The 20,772-nt window shown below is 34.7% G+C and overlaps 1 protein-coding gene across 20 annotated transcripts in view; it reads right to left on the minus strand.

Annotated features, from left to right (window-relative positions):
• PTPN20 (protein tyrosine phosphatase, non-receptor type 20) overlaps positions 1-20,772 on the minus strand; it is a 110,933-nt gene that overhangs the window by 27,651 nt on the left and 62,510 nt on the right. For 12 of the 20 annotated variants that reach the window (XM_011990919.1, XM_011990928.1, XM_011990920.1 and 9 more), the window contains 2 exons: positions 8,931-9,082; positions 6,028-6,118 (listed from right to left, as the gene is read on the minus strand). The exons of 7 other annotated variants lie outside the window; for them this stretch is intronic. In XM_011990919.1, coding sequence (XP_011846309.1) covers positions 6,028-6,118; positions 8,931-9,082 — 243 coding nt within the window. The remainder of the gene's footprint in view (positions 1-6,027; positions 6,119-8,930; positions 9,083-20,772) is intronic. One more of the 20 variants, XM_011990922.1, reaches the window with a different exon arrangement.

Here is a 20,772-nt window from a genome sequence, read left to right on the forward strand (position 1 = left end):
GCCCAAAAGCACTTCAGAAATATCTAGGGCCACCCCTTCCCTAATAGGCCCCAAGGTCTAGAAGGAAAGAATGCCTTTTGGGGACAGACCTGGAGCACCACTGCCCATGGCCACCTCAGGATGCTGCTCCCCACATCCTGGCTGCTCTGACTCCAGCAATGGGTCAAATGGCCCCAGGTAGGATTTGGGCCACTGCTCCTGAGGGGCTAAGTGGTAAGCCTTGGTGGCATTCATGTGGTGTTAAGTCTGCAGGCATCCAGAATGCAAGGGACATGGAGGCTTGGCAGCTTTAACCTAAATTTCAGAGAATATATTAAAAAGTCTGGGAGTGCAGGCAGATGCCTATTGCGGGGGTGGAGCCACCACAGAGAGCTCCTACTAAGGCAATCTTTAGTGGAAATGTTGGGCTAGAGTTTCCTTAGAGTCCACACCAGGGCAACTCTTAGTGGAGCCACAAAGGTGCTGGAACCCCACCACAGTAGAGCTATTAACAGCATTCCACATCAGCCTGAAAAAGCTGCAGCATTATTACAACCCATGGAAGCACCCAGTGGTCTGTGCCCCAGAAAGCTATGGGGGAAGGGCTACCCAAGGCCTTGGGAGCCCACCCACACACCACTGTGACCAATATGCAGGGCATGAAGTCAAAGGAGATTGTTTTGGAGCTTTAAGATTTAATGTGTGCCCTGCTGGGTTTTGGACTTGCATGGGGACTATTATCCCTTTCTTTTGACCAATTTTTCCTTTTTGGAATGGAAGTGTTTACCCAATGCCTGTACCACCATTTTACCTTGGAGGTAAATATCCTCTTTTTTGATTTTACAGGCTTACAACTGGAAAGAACTTACTCTGAGTCTTAGATATGACTTTGAACTTTTAAGTTGGTGCCGAAACAAGTTGACTTTTAGGGACTATTGGGAAGGAATAATTGTATTTTGCAACGTGGTAAGAACATAAGTTTTAAAGGGCCGGGGCAAAATGTTATGATTTAGATGTTTGACCCTTCTAAACCTCATGCTGAAACTTGATTCCCAATGTTGGAAGTGAAACCTAATGGGATGTGTTTGGGTCACAAGGGCAGATCCCTCATTAATAGATTAATGGCATGCGTGAGCTCTCATTCTATTCGTTCTGCAAGAGCCGGGCACCTCCGCATTTCTCTCCTGCTTCCTCTTTCACCATGTGATCTCTGCATATGCTGGCTTCACTTCACTTTCCACCATGAGTGGAAGCAGCCTGTAGCCCTCACCAGATGCCCACTCTTGAACCTTCCAGTCTGCAGAACTATGAGCTAAATAAATCCCTTTCCTTTATAAATTATTCCTTTATAGCAACACAAAACAAACTAAGACAAAGATCAAGGTGGCAGCAGGCTTGGTTTTTCCTGAGGTCTCTCTCCTTGGCCTGCCAATGGCTGCCTTCTTGCTGTGTCTTCACGTGGACTTTTCTCTGTGCCTTCAGATCCCTGATGTCTCTTGTGTGTCCCAATTGCTTCTTATATAAGGACACCTGATGGATTGGATTGGGCACACTCTAAGAGCCTCATTTTATCTTAATTAGCACTTTAAAGGTCCTATCTCCAAATTAGGTCACATCTGAGGTACGAAGGGTTGGAACTTCAACCTATGAATTTTGGGAGAATTTAATTTGGTTCATAACATATGGTATATACTCTTTTGATTGGCTTATTTCACTGAGTAAAATTATTTTAAGATTCATTCATGTTGTTCAATGTATTGTTAGTCATTTTTTATTGCCTGGTTGCATTCTATTATGTAGACATACCACAATTTGTTTATCCAACTCTCCTGTTGATGGGCATTTGCACTGTTTCTGGTTTTTGGCTATTATAAGTAAAGCTGATAACATTAATATATAAGTCTTTATGCAGACATATGTTTTACTTTCTCTTAGGTAAAACATATGAATAGAACTGCTGAATCATATGGTAGGTATATGTTTAACTTTATTAGAAACAAACTCCATTTCATTGTAGTGAGCATAAAATGGTATCACATTATGGTTTTAATTTGCATTTTCCTAATGATTTATAATGGTGAATATCATTTCATGCATTTATTTGCCATCCATATATCTTCCTTGAGAAGTGTCTGCTCAAATCTTTTGCTCATTTAGTGTTGGGTTCTTTGTCTTCTTCTTGATTTGTAGTAATTATAGATTATGAATATAAGTTTTTGTGAGATAAATGTTTTGCATGTATTTTTCTTCCAGCCTGTTGCTTTCCTTTTTGGTTTTATAATAATATGCTTTGAAGAGCAGGGATTTTTTTCTTATTTGATGAAGTCCAATTTATCTTTTTTCTTTTACAATTTGAGGGTTTTGTGTCCTATTTAGGAAAAATTTGCCAAACCCAAGGGCAGTAACATCTTCTCCTAGGGTTTCTTTCAGAAGTTTTATGTTTTTAACTCTAATGATAGGTCTATAATCTACTTTGAGTTAATTTTTATATAAGTTTTGAGGTAAGAATCAAAGTTCATTTTTGGTATATGAATATGCAACTATCCAGACAATTTGTTGAAAGATTATCCCTTCCTTATTGTCTTGCATTAAATTTAGATATTATCATCTTCCCTGTTCTTCTCACATGAGCATACAGAGCACTCAATGAGAAATACGTAAACATGCTCTGAAAAGTGAGAAGCTAACAGAAACCTAAGTCATTACCTTTATTAGTTCTGAGTAGATCCCTGAGAGGCAGACAACTAACAGAAAAAGTATTAGGCCAAGAGTTGGAGAACCTGTGTGACTTGCTCTTTTATTAGTCTTCAAAATGCTTTGTAAGTTATGAAATGGTAAAGAAATGGAAGATATTGTCTTTATACCTAAAAATTCCTATACTACAAAATAAAGGCCATTCTTGCTTGGTATGATGGTACGGGGCCATAAATATGACCATGCAAGTTGAAACCATGCAAAAGAATCTTAATAATCAATAGGAAATACTATTCTTGTTCCATGACTCTTAAATTTTTTTGTGAAATCATTAAAAACTCACTTATTGCTGGCTATACATATATAGAGAAGCAAAAAATAGCAAGACTAACATTTATTTAGAACATTGTAATTTAAAACATTAGAAATATTGGGAATTAAAGCATTTAATTTGTTTTAAAAAAAAAAACTTACCAAGAGTAGTTTGAACAGTGTCTGCCTCTTCTTTTTGTTGTATAACTTAATACAGAGTGAGCATTTTTTCTATGTCTAGGCTAACTTCTAAGTCTGGATCAGTTTCTACCTTTTATCCTTAGCACTTACATTGTTGTGAAATAGCTCCAAAGTTTCTTTCTTTAATGTCAAGTTTTTGCCATCATTGCCTCCCCTAGGTTGCCTTTATCTTTTTCCTCACAACCACTTTGGTCATTCATGTCGGTGAGTTCCCCTTCCACAGGTGCCTTAGGCTGCAACTCTAGAGTCTCTTGAGCAGTAGCAGTGTCAGCATGTCCCTGGTCAGCTAGTTCTTCTATAACTCCATTCAAATTTCATTCCCAACATTATCACTTTTTGTTTCTTTACTGCAGTTTCATGTCTCTCAGTCAAAACTCTCTCTCGATTATACATTTTGATAAAAGGTCATAGGGGTTTACCATTGAGAGACGAGAAGACAACACAATCAGATGCTTTGCTGTGTGTGAACTGAATAACAGGCTCACAGTTACCTATCACTGACATATGTTGAAAGAAGTAACATTTATTAGTCACTGGTCATGATGCACATCTGTTATTTACATAGGGACTTGTGGACTAAAGTGCTAGCAAAGATGCTTATTGCTTTAGGCAATTACTTGCAGTGAATATATTGTGGTAGCTAAAATGTGAATTGTATTGTTGTGGGACTGGTGTTATTTAGTTAAACATAGTAACCGATATTTGAGCATATTGAGGCCATGCAAAGTGAAGGCTGCCTATATTTGTAGTGTTCAAAGGTGTGTGAATTCATCCATTTAGTGTTCTCAGCATTTGAAGACGACACACAAATTACTTCTCTAGCTTTCTTGATGTGAATCTTCAGGAACCTTTTCTATAAAGCCAAGAAATGTGTGATTTTAAAAAACCAAAGAGTTTTTTATGATGGCCACTTAAGTTGACTGAGTTTCAGATTAGATTACACTGTGTTATGAGGTAGATACACCAATGGGCCTTTAGGTAGAATATGGTTGAATTACAGTTTCTTTTCTTTTATGAAAAGCAGAAAGTTTCACATAACTTTCCTTACTTTAATGGTTTAACTTTATTTTTTATTATCTTTGAATTTCTTAGTTGTAACTCTTTTGATATCCAGAATAAAGACTTCAAGTCAGATAAAATATTATGTGTACCCTCTATTGTAAAATGAGCTTCTTACAATCCTGAGAGGCTAATTATTAAGGCATGTTTGCTTTTAGTCTCCTTGAGGGCAAACTGCACATGCAGGAATAGAAATTATGAAATTTGGACCTTTGACATTTTGGAGAAGCAACAAATTATTAGCATTATTTATTAAAATGTTTAATCATGGTTCATTACTCTGATTTCAGAAGTATTCATCAATGTACTTCTCCACACTCTCCCCACAGAAGATAACAGAATAGATTATTTTAACCATGTTGGAAATGTATTTATTGTTTTTTATAATCATAAAGTTATTTTCAATTTTAATAAACCCACTAAACATGAGGTATTTATCTAATGACAGCAGTCACTGCATTCCACTCTGGTTTTTATAATAACTATCTCAAGTCTAGTAGGAGAAACAAAAATGAAAATAAATTAAAATATGGTTTGGTAGAAGGGGTGAGTGGTTACAAGATGCTAAGAAACTACTGGAAAAATACCAAACCTACCTTTGAGGAAAATAAGAAAAGCCTGTTGGAGCTGCTTAAGTAAGACAGCAGGAACTGCCTCAGCAAAGAAGGGATGAGTAGTTCTTTCAAGAACTGCAGTTTAAGAGGCATAACAACCAATGAACAAAAAAAGAATTATTAATTCTGGATAGCAAAAGAAGTTCTGTGGGAGAGCTAAGGCTAGAGAAGCAAACCGGTGAAATTCATAAGCCATGTTAAACAACTGTGCCATGACAGTAACAAAGAGCCAAGAAAAAGCTTTAAAAGAAAAGCTACATGTTCTGACTTGCATTTTAAGGAAATCTCAGTAGCTTTTGTGAATGATCAGAAAGTGAGGCAGTAAAGAAGACCGTAACCAGCTGAGAGTTAAAATGGGCTCAGACTAAGTCAGCAGCCATGGGAACTGAGAGATGGGGTAGGACCCTGGAGGTATTACAATCAACTGACTCCCTGTTTTCTGGTTTGAACTTGGTGATTACGTAAGATGTAAAATATAAGAAGAGGATTAAGTTGGAGGAAGTAAAATAGTAAATTTAGTTTTGAAAAACCTTGACTCTGAAAGGAATGTGAGTGATGGAATGAGATTTCCTGCCTAAGATTAAAATTGCATTGTTGTGTTTTGATTCTGCTCTTTGAATGGCCTGAGATGGATAACTCCTAAGAGTAACTGAGTGGGGAGGACAGAAGGTGCCACTACCCTCCCATCAACACTGGGAAGCAATGTTAAGGCCCTGTGGAGACAACCAAAAGGCAGCCTCCTGTTGGAGAGTAGATTAATAGCTTTATTGTCCAGGATGAAGCATGCAAATAGCTTTTTTGTGTGTCTAAACAATATAGCCAGAGAAGGTGGTTAAGGCTTTGGGTACCAAAAGTGGTGTATGACTCAGACTATTGGATTTTGTTTTGGAAGGCTCATGCCCTGAGAAGCAGCAATATATGAGAACAAGGCTGAAGGACTGCTGTAAAGGACCCTGTGACAGTGGCTGAAGGAGGTACCAGAAAGAGAGGAACTGACTCTCTCCTATGCAGCACATATCTTAGAATCTACCCAGGTCGCCCAGTGCTATGTGCCAGAACTCTTCATCGTGGTCACAGGCCAAAATGTCTCATACAAAAAGCCATACAGTGCCCTTTTCACTTTTGCTAAATGTAAACAGGAAAATAATCAAAACCATTTTTAGCTTACATGGAAGAATATCTCGGTATCTGTTTTTTTCTCTGTTGTTTGGTTGATTCCCAGAGTTGAACTCACCAGGCAGATTCTTCAGTTCCAAAGCCTTTAAAAGGTTAAAAAAATAAATAAATAATAAATTGTGTATTTACTATAACCAATAAACAAGAAAAAAATCTGCCTTTGTTTAGTGCTCATGATCCTTAAACCCCATCTGACATGACCTGCTATTTAATGTGTTTTGTGTTAAGTTAGATCCCCATTTTAAAAGTACTATAAAAAATATCTCAAGTTTAGATGCCAATCAATGAGTTGCTTAATAAGAAAATGTTAAACTTTCTGGAGATATTTCCCATTTCAACTTCATTTTGTTCTTCTTCCATAAAAGAGGAAATACAGGCTAATCACTTCTCCCAACCTACCCACAGATCTATCATTTTATAAATAAAAATAACAAAATAACAATGACAGAAACATGTAAACAAAAAATATATACAAACAGTCTCACAATTTACCCTTCCCCTTTGAAGAAATTATAGTTAGGACCCTAAGAATCCTTCCTTTCAAAAAATTTCTTTACCAAGTGTGAATTCAACAAACACTTATTAAGCATTTAGTAGGTACCTGGTCCTGTTTCAGACACTGGAATACAGAGATGAATTGGATAATGGCCTCATCCTTAAGGAGTGAACAGAGTAGTTAGAGCACATGTAATCAAATGCCATGTGACCAATGTACGGAGACACTAGTATAAATGACAGTACTAGATTGCACCTAAAAGTCAAGAAGAAAAGTTCCTAAAGATGAAGTAGCCCTTGAACTGGGCCTTAGTAAGTCATTGGAAGTTAGCATATGAAAAACAGTGTGTACTTAGAAGGAAAGAGGAGAGAAGGTGAAGGGGTGGAAATAATGGAGGCATAAGCATCCCTTTGGGAAACTGTGACTAATATGGTAATAAGAGCACAGAGCACATGATCTAGTCCAACAACAGACTAAAACTACAAGCGATCTTGTTTCTTATATAAATGAAATTAGGAGGTAGCTAGTCATACTCTATTAGAATATTTGTGGAGAAAGTCTGAGAATCTATACATTTTCAAAGCTCTTGGGTAACTCTTGTGTAGCCAACCTAGCAACCATGGGGAAGAAGGAGCCTGTGACGGTTTTAAGTAGTATGATAAAATGATCAAGTCTTTCATTAATTAAATTAATTAATTTCATTAATTAATTTTAGAATAAAATATCTGTAGGAAGAATGAGAAAAATTTCATAAATGAATAATGATGGCAGATGAGTCTCATTAGATGTTAAAAGATAATATGAAGCTATGCTAATTAACAGAGTAATACCAATAAAGGAATAAGAAAATCAGTAGAAAAAGTCCAAGAATAAATTAAAATATATGTAAACCTCTAGTATATGATAAAAGTGGCATTTTGCATCACTCAAGGGAAGTTCCAGGAGAGTCTTGGAACAACTGGATAGCTATATAATGCTGAGTCCCTATCAAACATCTTATACCAAATTAAATTCTAGCTGCATCAAAGAGTTAAATGCTTAAAAAATCATAAAAGTACTAGAAAAAAACATGAAGTAATTATTACAATCCTAGAGTAAAAGAAGCATTCCTAAAAAGCACCGAAAGCCCCAAACCCAGAAGCCCCAAAAGAAAAGATTGCCATATTTGACCACTAAAAATCAGCTATTTCTTCATGGTAAACAGGCATGTGTGTGCAAGTGCATGTGAACCTGTGTGTAACACAAACAACAGCAGAAAAAATACTACATGTAAGACACAAAAAGGCACAATTTTTTCCTTAAAGAGTTAGTAATCGGCCAGGTGCGGTGACTCACGCCTGTAATCCCAAAGGGCGGATCACCTTAGGTCAGGAGTTTGACGCCAGCCGGCCAACATGGTGAAACCCCGTCTCTATTAAAAATACAAAAATTAGCCAGGTGTGGTGGCAGGCACCTGTAATCTTATCTACTCAGGAGGCTGAGGCAGGAGAATTGCTTGAACCTGGGAGGCAGAGGTTGCAGTGAGCTGAGATCACACCATTGCACTCCAGCCTGGGGGACAAGAGCGAGACTTCATCTCAAAAAAAAAAAAAAAAAAAGAGTTAGTAAACAATAAGAAAAAAAAAAATAGAAAATGAGGCAAAGAATTGAAACTAGCAGTTCTCTGAAAATATAAAAGGCTTAAAAACATATGGAAAGATATTCTTTTGTTCTCAAAGAAATACCAATTAAATAATCAATAAGAAACAATTTGTCATTTAAGAGATGAGAAAAGATCCAAAAAATTGATAGCCCAAGATATTAATATTGTCTTTCTAGGAATTTGTTCTAAAAATATTTAAATATATGCATACAGTATATGAAGAGAGATGACTGCTGTTCATAATTGCAAAGACTAGAACAACCTAAATGTCCAAGTGTTGCATGGTAGTTAATTATATGGATAAGAACCTTAATTTCAGAAATTAAATATTATAAGTATCTCAATTTTGAAAATTAATTACCATATAATTACTATGCAACACTTAAAAAAATGAGATACTGCTATACATGCTGATAATATATTTGGAAATTGTATCTAGGTGGAAAACAAATTTAAGGATGTAAAGTGCATTCCAACAAATTTTTTAAAAAGTGTGCATGACAAAATGACAAAATGAATAGTGTAAAGGCATCCTAGAAAGTCTTGAGAGAAAGAGAGACTTTCTATTTTATATCCTTTTATGTTATTTGGCTTTTTTTTTTTCTAACCATGTACATCTATTACTTTGAAATATATATAATATTTAAAAGTAAAAATAATGAACTAAAACCAAATAAAGAAAGAAAAGAAAAGAAACCCTCTGGCAATGATATAAAAAAAGAAATCACATATAGACTTTTGTTAAGAAAATATTTACCATAAATTCCTGCATGATATCATATGCTCCTGTTTTTTTCTCAAGCATTTTCAAACAATCCTTGATGGCTGTCTGCTCATGAAAATTGAATATTAATGGCCGAATCTGAGCCAACTGATGTAGTTCCCCTTCAGAAACAATTTTGTGTGTATCTAAGGAAAAGAAAAATTCACATATAAAGTCACTGGTATATATGTGAAGGGAGATTTTATTTTTGTTTCTGTTTCTCTTAAAGGCACAACCATTTAAGGGTAAAAAGAAGTTTATTTTTCCACAGATAAAGAGTACATTACTTTGAAAGAGGCTTCCTTTGGAAAAAATCATGGCTATTTACACCTTGAAATTATACCAAATCCACTGTCCTTGGAGAAAATTGTTCAGTGCTACAAACATAACAGATGCTGTGTATTGAGAAGTGTTCTGCTTTATAATGTGAATTGGGTATATGGATTGACAGTTATGCCAAAGCAAGAACGTACAAGGCTTAGATTAGGAAAAAGAGAACTTTTGCCTTCCCTGGGACCAAGTGTTTGGAAGTTCCTAGAGCCTGAGATGTGGGGATGTGAAGAGTTCACGTCCTGTTTCATTACTCTGCAACAGATTGAACATGAATACACACACGTACACACACACCAAGGATGGAGAGAATCTATGCAATGTAATTAATAAGACTGAATGATGGATACATATGGACACTTGTAACCAATAATTAGGGAGAACATTCTATTAATATTTAATAACATACGCAATCTTTTTATTTTTAAAATTATGATCTTTTAGGTCATGTTGACAGTCAAGGTTCCAAATATCTGAAATTTTATACATCAGGTCCACTGGCCAAAATGCAATAAATCTAGAAGTCAACTGTAAAAGAATATTTTAAAAGCTTCAAAATTTTGAGGTAAGATGTTCAAGTAAAACAAGTTCTCATCATCTCTTTGCAAAGCCAAATAATATGAACAATAATCAAGTTAATACCAGCAAAAAGATACATACAAAACAATACAGAAAAAGAAAGAGGTGGACATTTCTAAGAATCTGCACATTCCTGGGAAGCACATCTTGTCTTGGAACTCCACTATATACAGAGGCTGTTTGTAGAATTGGAAGTGAGGGTTCTTGGTTGGGATAGACAGGCACAGAAATCCTAAAATTTCTCACAAATTTCCCTAACCTTAGTATGAAAGGAGGTCTAAGCAGGCTAGAAGGGGAGATAAAATTTCCACCAGAGTAGAAGCCATTTTGATCATCTTTGATCCCCAGCAGGAAAACCTTTAGATTTTCACATTGTGTTCCATCTTTGCTAGTACAAAAGCTGAGAGAATGAAGAGAGAAAAAAAATGAAAATGTAGAATGACTGGAACAAACACTGGTGTTGACTCCCCAACACTCATTCTACCCCTCTGGTTAGTTAAAGCCATTTGTGATCATTCCACAGTAAGATCCTTCCAGTGAATAATTCAGAAATGGGTAGGTGATTTGCACCACCCACAGAAACAGGCTGGTCTTGTAAAAAAGAGAAGCAAACCTCTCTTCTACCTTCATCCCTCTGTACAGACATAAACAAAGAAGCATTAAGGACCTAATTATCATAGTCTGCCCTCTTATGGCCACAAAAGGAAGGAGTATAGCAAATGTGAAAAACATAAAGAACCTATGTTCTTGGTGACATTAGCAACTGATCATACTGAACCTGGAATCCTTCCTATCTCTGGACTTCCATTATGGTAGAAAATACATATCTTTATCATTAACATCATTCTGAACTTGGTCTCTTTTTCTTGTAGCCTGGTCGAAGAAAGGTGAGGTTTCAGCTGTAGATCACGGGAATCATTTCAGCCAGTTTACAGAAAGGGATTTGATCTAGCTATTTGGTGCTTGTATCACCATTGGGTGGGCTTGAAGAGCAGATGCCTCTCTCATTATGATCCAAGAACACTGCATAATGGTCTGCCAAGAAAAGTTCTGTCGCTACTACAATTAGGAAACTGAGGAAGTTGGAGATCATTTTTTCTAGCCACTGGCTCCTGGATGACACCACTTGAGCAACAATGGAGAAATGAGAAAGTCACTACCACAACTGCTGGCTCTAATAACACATCACCTTACCTATAATGAGGACCAGGAACGCCAAGCCTGCTGTGATGCATAGCAACAAAATGGATGTCTCTCTAAATATTTACATCTTGGCTAAGTGAATATGATTAGTGAAGCCCAAATAAGCTACCAGGAAGTCTTGAAAATGTAATTTTTCATTTTTCTGCCTGTGCCATATAGGAAGGTACACTAGGAGAAGGGTCTGATTGATATTGAGTAAGGGCATCTATGAAATCTGCTTAACATTTCAGCCACACCATGCCCTTTGAGTATCCTGCTCCTCAGTCCCTACCCCTTCAGCACACTTATCATTGTCCTCAGGCAAAATAAAAAATGCAGCCCTCCAAAATATAGTTTACAGGGGAAGATAATGAGATCCAAATAAAAATGGAAATCAAGAAGAATTCATTCCTGCTCAATCAACAAAATCGAAGAGATAGAAAAAACTATACATGTTCGTAACAAAATGCAATAAAACATGAAACAGAAAAAATAATATAATATAATATAGCATGCAGAATAATTTTTAAAATCTATTCTAAAATGGAAGATAAGCTTAAAAAGGAAAATTCACTGTGTACGCAACATCTGTCAAAAGAAAAAAAAATAAATTATTTTAAGTAAGAGTTCAAAAGGAGATAAGAAAACAATAGAATGAGGTAAAAATTAGTTTATAAACCTAAGAAAATAAAAGTAAAACTCAAAAGTACATAATTATAGCAATTTATAATTATATCAAATTCTGCAAGAAACAAAGCAGACAGTTCAAAATCGACTTATTGACATAGGACAAAGGCATGTGTACATTTATTAATGAAGACAAGAAAGGTTTAAAAACAAACAATGAAAAGATAATGCATGTGAGGACCTCATCAGAGGCTCAGGAGAAAAGCTGGAGACAGGGTGAGGAACTTGAGAAATCCTCCTTCGTGGGGCAAGCTTGGGAAGGGGAAAAACAGCATTCACAGGAATGGCACAAAGCATGTCCAGAATGCTTTTCCCTATTTCCCTAATGGACCAAAAGCATAAGAAGCTGGGGAAAGGCATGAAACTCTGTCATCCTCAAGGCACAAGTGAAGACTCATTAATATTGGGGGTAGGGAAGGGAGAAGAGCATCCTGGACTCAGGCCATAAGACATTCCCTACCCCTGGAGAATGGACAGAACAACAAAGAAGGTACCACCTGAGGCCTTCCTAAGACTGAGGCTGAACAAGGACATCAAAGAATGTCACCTCCAACCAGGCTGGCAAGCAAGGTGATCATAAGTAAGAGCTCTGTACTGCTGGGAATTAGACAAGATCATGGAGAGGACCTTCTCTGAGGTGCATGTACAATGGGAAGAGCTAAAGCAGAAGGTGGAGTAAACACTGAGGCAAATCCTCTACATGCAAGGTAACACTGGAGGAATTTGAAGCTGGTGGTGTATTGAGGGTAACCATAGCAACATCAAATCCAAGCCCTGCTGCATTACTGAATAAATTGATGCAACTCCTCACACTGAAGGGCTACCAAAAAAAGAGGCATGTCCATCCCTATGTACCACAGTGTCTAGAACTTAGGTAAGAAATACTACAATAGCTCCTCTTTATCTGCAGGGGATATGTTCCAAGACCCCCAGTGAATGCCTGAAACTCTGGATAGTACTGAACCTGACTATCATCAACTGAAACATATTTTTGTTCATGTCTTCCACCCATAAATTTAATGCCTTTTCCATCTTAAGTAAGCATGTATCATGCACTGTGGCCATAACTCTGGCACTCTGATGTGCAACAGCAAAACTTGGATAGAAGATTCATTCTTACCATAGGTCTAAGCAACTTTAGCATATGATTTTTTTTCTTTCCTTATTAAGTCAAAAACTTTCATCTTTTCATGTAAAGAAAGCACTTTACAGCTTCCCTTTGGTATATCCAAACTGCCAGCATTACTGCTCTTTGGGGTCATTACTAAGTAAAATAAGAGCTACTTGAACACAAGCACTGTGAGGCCAAAACAGTAGATCTGATAACCAAGATGACTATTAGTTGGCTAACAGGCAGGTAGCATATACAGCATGAATATGCTAGACAAAGGGACGATTCACTTCCAGGCAGGAAAAAGCTAGACAGTGTGAGGTTTCATCACACTGCTGAGAACAGCGTACAATTTAAAACTTACTGTTTATATCTGGAATTATCCACTTAACATTTGTAGTCTGTGGTCGACTGCAGGTAACTGAAACTATGAAGAGTGAAACCATGGATAAGGCATTTTTACTTCCATCTCTAGACTATACAATATCCAGTTTTCAACCAAAAAATTATAGAGTACACACAGAAGAAAAAGAGAAAAAAGTTGTCAAGAGACAAAACAATCAACAGAACCTGGAGCTACAAGGTTATTTTGTAGAAAATAGCTACAAGAAATATTTTTTGTAGAATTTTTTGTATAAAAGCTACAAGAAATATATTTTTTAAAACAGAGATATAACATATGTTAAAACTGTCAAGTGATGAATTTAAAATAATAATAATCGAGGTGTGAAAAGTCAGTGGGAAAAGTAAACAACATACATGAACAAATGGAGAATTTCAATGGAGAAATGGAAACCATAAAAAAGAATCAAGTGGAAATGCTTAAAGTAAAAAAATATTGTAAGAAATTAAGCACATTATTGATAAGCTCATCAGTAGATTTTACAGAGGCAAGAAAAGAGTTCATGAATTACAAAATAAATCAAGAGGAATTATCCAAATTAGAACACAGAGAAAAAAAGGTAGATGAGTGGCAGAGGCAGAGAAGGAGAGACCATCCAAGAACCACAAGCCAATATCAAGCAGACTAATATATTATACCTGTAAATGGAATCCCAAAATAGAAGAGAAGGAGAATTGGGCAGAAAAAATATTAGAAAAGATAATAACTGAGAATTTCTTCCAAAATGAATGAGACACCAAGCCTCAGATCCAAAAGCTCATCAAAAACAATATAAGCCAGAAGACAACTGAGTGACAACTTTAATGTAATCAAAGAAAAAATCCACACAAAGAAATTAAGATTTCAGCAAATACATGACTAATTATAAAAGCTAGTATTCTTGTAACAAAAATGTGTAACTTCACTTTTTCTTTTCTACATGATTTGAGATGACATTTTTCTAAATTTATTAGTCTAAAAATAAAAAACTCTCATAACTTTAGATTGTAAATCCACATTTTGTTTTCTACATAGAAAACTAAAGCATTAAAAACATTATTTTATGTTTTGGGACACATAATATATAAGAATGTAATTTTGTGACAACAAATGAAAAAGGTGGGGGGCAGAACAGTTAAAGGAGCACAGTTTTTTGTGTGTGTGTGTGTGTTTTTTTTTTTTTTTGTATTTTACTGAATTAAGCTGGCATAAATCCAAATTAGAGTGATAAGTTTAGGATGTTAAATATAATGCCCATGGTAACCACAAAGAAAATAGCTAAAATATATATATAAAGGAAAGTTTTAAAAAATTAAAATTTTTTTTACAAAAGGCAACTAAATACAAAAGGAAACAGTAAGGCAAAAAAAAAAAATGAGGAACAGAAAAGCTACAAGAAATATTTTTTTAAAACAGCAAAATGAGAGAAGTCCCTCCTTATCAGTAATTACTTTAGATGTAAATGAATTAAACTCTCCAATTGAAAGAGAGATTGGCAGAATGGATTAAAAAAAAAATAAAAACATGACCCAACTATACACTGTCTACAAGGGACTCACTTTAGATCCAAAGACACAAATAGGTTAAAAGTAAAAGAAATATTCCATGCAAACAGGAACCAAAACAGAGCATGAATAGCTATATTAATATCAGATAAAATCGATTCTAATTTTAAAAAGTTAAAAATGACAAAGAAGGACATTATATATCAGGTTCTATATAAAAGGTTCAATACAGCAAGAACATATAACAATTATAAACATTTATGAACCTAATAACAGGTAATCAAAATACACAAAGCAAAAATTGACAGGAATGAAGAGATAAAACAGTTTTATAACAATAATTGAAGACTTCAATATCCCATTTTCATTAGTGGATAGAACAATCAAACAGAAAAAGAGGGAGGAATTGAACAATATAATAAACGAAGTATATCTAACAGATACATACAGAATCCTCTGTGCAACAACAGACCACATATTCAAGAACACATGTAATACTTTGCATGTGTTAGGCTTTAAACTAAGTATCAATCAATTTTAAAAGATTAATATCACAAAGAGTATCTTCTCCAAATACAAGAGATAAAATTAGAAATCAAATATAAGAAAAACTGATAAACTTACAAATTTGTGAAAATTAACATATTTTTAAAATTCCAATAGATCAAAGAAGAAATTACAAGGGAAATTAGAAACATTTAGAAATGAATGAAAACGTAACACAACATATCAAAACTATGGGACATAGCAAAAGCAGGGTTAAGGGGGAAATTTATAGCTATAAATGCTTACACGAATAAAACAAGACCTTAAACTAGCTTTACAACGTAAGGAATTACAAAAAAAAGAACAAACTAAACCTAAAGCTAACAAAAGGAAGGAAATAGTAAAGATTAGAGCAGAGGTCAAAATATAAAACATAAAAAAAAGAAAAATCAATGAAACCAAAAGCAAGTTCTTCAAAAATATCAACAAAATGATGTGATGAACCTTTAATTAAACTAAGATAAAAAGAGAAAAGAATCAAATTACCGAAATCAGAAATAAAAATGAGGACATTACTACCAATTCTAAAGACACAAAAAAGATAAGGGAGTACTATGATCAATTGTATGCAAAAAAAAAAAAAAAAAAAAAAAAAAAAGCTGGATAACCTCAATGAAATAGACAAATTTATAGAAACACAAAACCTACCAAAACCAAACCACAAAGACATAGACCTATAACTAGTAAGGTTATTGAATAAGTTATCAAAATTATCCCAAAAAAGTAAGCCCTGGATCCAATGGCTTCACTGGTAAATTCTACCAAACATTTAAAGAACTAACACCAATACTCCTCAACTGTTCAAAAACATTAAAGAGTAGGGAACACTTCCTAACTTATTCTACGAGGTCAGCATTTTCCCAATATCAAATTGGGATATTACCCTACAAGAAAAGAATATTAAAGGCCTATATCCATCTTAAACATTGATGTAAAAATCCTCAACAAAATAGTAGCAAAGCAACTATTCAGCAGCATATTAAAAAGATCAAAAGACTATGTGGGATTTATTATCGGAATGCAAGGATGACTTAACGTCCTTAAAATCAAGGTAATACAACACATTAACAGAATGAAATGGGAAAAAAGACATGATTATCTCAACTGATGCAGAGAAAGTATTTGACAAAATTCAACATCCTTTCAAGGCTATATTCTTTTTTTTTTTTTGACAGAGTTTCACTGTTGCACAGGCTGAAGTACACTGGAGAGATCCTGGCTCACTGCAACCTCTGCCTCCTGGGTTCAAGTGACTCTCCTGCCTCAGACTCCAAAGCAGCTGGGATTACAGGCACCTGCTACCACGTCCAGCTAATTTTTGTACTTTTTCTTTAGTAGAGACATGTTGGCCAGAATGGTCAAGAACTCCCCGACCTCAGGTGATCTGCCTGCCTTGGCCTCCCAAAGTGCTGGGATTACAGGCATGAGCCACCATGTCCGGCCTATTTGTTTGTAGAAAAAAATTCAACAAACTAGGAACATAAGGAAGATACATAAACATAATAAAAGTTATATATGGAAAACCCACAGCAAACATAATCAATGTTGAAAGAGTAAAAGCTTTTCCCCTAAGATCAGAAACAAGGCATGGATGCCACTTTTGCCACTTCTACTTAACATAGTATTGGAAGTCCTAGTCAGAGAAATTAGGGGACAAAAAGAAATAAAAGGCATACAAATTGGGGAAAACAAAAAGTAAACATCTCTGTCTGCAAATGATATGATATACATAGAAAATCCTAAAGATGACTGGATTTTACACACACACACACACACACATACACACACACACACACAGAGTTAAAAAAAATGAATTCTGTAAAGTGGCAGGATAAAAAGTCACACACAAAAATCAGTTGCATTTATATATACTCACATGAACCATCTGAAAATGAAATTAAGAAGACAATTTCATTTACGATAACATATAAAAAGAAATAAAATACTTTGAAATTAGCCAAGAAGGGAAAGGGAAAGATTTGTACAAAGAGACCTACAAAACATTGCTAAAAAAAAATTAAACAAATATATCCCATGTTCATGGTTTGGAAGATTTAATATCATTAAGATATCAGTACTAACCAAAACGATCTACAGATTCAATGCAATCCTTATCAAAATCCCAATGACCCCTTCTGCATAAATAGACAAACTCATCCTAAAATTCATATGGAATTTCAAAGGACCCCAAACAGCTAAAACAATCCTGAAAAATATGGGGAAAAAAAAGACTCACACTTCTTGATTTCAAAACTTACTACAATACTACAGTAATCAAAACAGTCTGGTACGGGCATAGACAGACATATAGGCCAAGGGAATAGAAGAAAGAGTCCAGAAATAAAACCCAATTATTTTCAAAAGTTGTCAAGGCCATTTAATGGGAAAAAAAACAGTCTTTACACAAATGGTGCTGGGAAGCTGGATATTCACATGCAAAATAATATAATTGGATCTTTACCAAATGCCGTATACAAAAATTAACTCAAAATGGATCCATTACCTACATGTAAAAGCTAAAACTATAAAACTCTTACAAGAAAACATGGCAATAACTTCATGACGTTGGATCTGGCAATGATTCCAAAGGTACAAACAAATTTTTAAAAATATAATTAATAATACTGACATATACACTTAAAATGGTTAAGATAGTAAATGTTATGTTATGTAAAGTTTACTACAATAAAAATAATTTGGAGAAAATACAACTAAGTAACCCGTAGATCAAAGAGGAAGTCACAAGAGAAATAGGAAGACATTTTGTTAAAAATGTATAGATTTTATTTTTTAGAAAAGTTTTATATTAAAAAAATGAGCACATAGAATTCCCATATATTCCCTGCCAAAGTTTCACTTACTATTAATGTTTTACATTTGGGTGGTACATTCATTAGTATTGAACCAATATTGATACATTTTTGTTAACTAAAGTGCATACTGTATTTTGGTTTTCTTAGATTTCCTTAATGTCTTTTTACTGTTTCAGGAGCCCATCTAGGATAAAACATTGTATTTAGTTGTCAGGTCTCCTCGGGCAACTTTTGGCTACAACGGCTTCTCAGATTTCCTTGTTTTTGATGACCTTGATAGGTCTGAAGAGTATTGGCCAGGTGTATTCTTCAATGCCTTACTATTGAAATTTGTCTATTTTTTTTTGTCATGATTAAGACTGGGGCTATGGGTTTTCAGGAATAAGATCACAGAAGTAGAGTGCCATATTTATCCATAGTATCAAGGGTATATTCTATCAACATGATGTATGACAGTTGATGGTGACCTTGATCACCTGGCTGCAGTAGTGTTTATTAGGTTTCTCTACTATGCAATTATTCTTTGTACTCCTCTGGCCATACTGTACTTTTTGAAAGAAAGTCAATATGTGCAACCCACACTTAAGAGTTGGGAAATTATGATCCACTTCCTTTAAAATTGAATATCAATGTAATTTATCACAAATTCTTCTGCATGGGAGATGCGTCTCTTCTTTCCCATTTATTAACATATTTAATCATTTATTTATATCAGTATGAACTCATGGAAGATTATTTTATACTTCATACTATAATCCACTGCTACATTAGATTGTTGTTCAAATTGTTCCATCTTTTGCTACTTAGAATGAGAAAACATTATAAATTGAATGAAAATAAAAACACTTCAAAATGTGTGGGATGCAACTAAAGCAGTACTTACAGGAAGATTTGTTGTATTAAATGCTTGTACTACTGTTGTCCCTCTGTATTTGCAAGGGATTGGTTCCAGGACCTCCCACGAACACCAAAATCCTCGGATGCTCAAGTCCTTTACATAAAATAGCATAGTATTTGCATATAATCTAAACACATCCTCTCTCTCAGATACTTTAAATCATGTCTAGATTACTTATACCTAATACAACATAAATGCCATGTAAATAGTTGCTATACAATATTTTTAAAATTTGTAATTTTTTGTTGTTGTATTGTTATCTTTGTTCTTAAAATATCTTTGATCCACAGTTGGTTGAATTTGCAGATGCAGAATCTACAGATATGGAGGGCCAGTTGTATTTATGAAAAAGAAATATATCAGTAATCTAAGTTTCCACCTTAATAAATTAAGAAAAGATAAAATAAAATCCAAAGCAAGAAGGAAAAAGGAAATAATAAAAAGCAGAAATCGATGAAATTGAAAACAATGAGAAAGTAAGTGAAACTAAAGGCTAGTTCTTGGAAAATATCAATAGAATTGATGCAGTATCTAGCCAAACTGATCAAGAAACACAGAACAAAGACACATTTTATGTAATTGAAAAAAAAGAGAGGTGATCAATGAAGATAAGACATTAAAAAGTTAATAAGGGAATATTACAAACAACTCTAGTGCCATAAGTTAGACAATTTACATGAATGGGACAAATTCACTGAAAAATACAAACTGCCAAAGCTCATTTAAAAAAAAGAGAAAGACAACCTAAATAGTCCTATATCAATTAAATAAATTGAATACTGTTGTGGGCTGAATTGTGTAATCCCCCAAAAAATACATATATACTAAGTCCTAACTCCCAGTAACTAAATGTGACCGTCTTCGGAGATAGGGTCTATAAAGAGATGATTCAGTTAAAATGAAGTTATTAGAATAGCCCTTAATGTAATGTAACTGATATCCTTATCACAGAGATAAGACATGGATATACACAGCAGGAAGACCATGTGAAGACACAGAGGAAAGAGGGCCACCTGCAAGCCGAGGAGAGAGGCCTCAGAAGAAATCAACTTTGCTGACACCTTGATGTTGGACTGCTAGCCCACAGAATCATGAGAGCCATTCTTCGATACTTTGTTATAAAAGCCTCCTCCCGCAAAAAAAAAAAAAAAAAAAAAAAAAAAAAAAAAAACTAACACAAATATGTATTTAGAAACCTCACAAATTCCGGGTCCAGTTGGCCTCACTGGTGAATTTTACCAAACATTTAAGGAAGCAATACTACCAATTTTATACAAACTTTTCCAGAATATTGAAGAGGAGAAAACACTTCCAAATAATTTTATAAGGAAAGCATTACTCTGATACTAAAACCAGAAAAAGATATCACAAAAAAGAAAATTACAGATCAATATCCGTCATGAATATAAACACAGAAAAAGTCTTCAGGAAAATACTAGCAAATCAAATCGTAAAAGATAAAAACAATATTATACCATGACCAAGTTGGGCTTATCCCTGGAATGCAAAGCACGTTAGATATTTGGAAATCAACCAAAGTAACTCATCATATATCAACAGGCAAAAAAAGAAAAACTATACGATCATCTCAATAGATGCAGAAAACGCATTTAACAAAAGTAAGAGTCCATTCATAATAACTCTTCGGGAAACTAGAATAAAGGAAGGCTCCCTTAATCTGATAAATGGCATTCACAAAAATCCTACAGCTAACATTATACTTTATGATGAAAAACAGAATGCTTTCTCCCCAAAATGGAGAATCTAGAAAGATGTCCACTCTCTTTCCTCTTATTCAACATT

The sequence above is a fragment of the Mandrillus leucophaeus genome, unplaced genomic scaffold (genome assembly GCF_000951045.1).
Source record: "Mandrillus leucophaeus isolate KB7577 unplaced genomic scaffold, Mleu.le_1.0 Scaffold388, whole genome shotgun sequence".
NCBI classification, from domain to species: Eukaryota; Metazoa; Chordata; class Mammalia; order Primates; family Cercopithecidae; genus Mandrillus; species Mandrillus leucophaeus.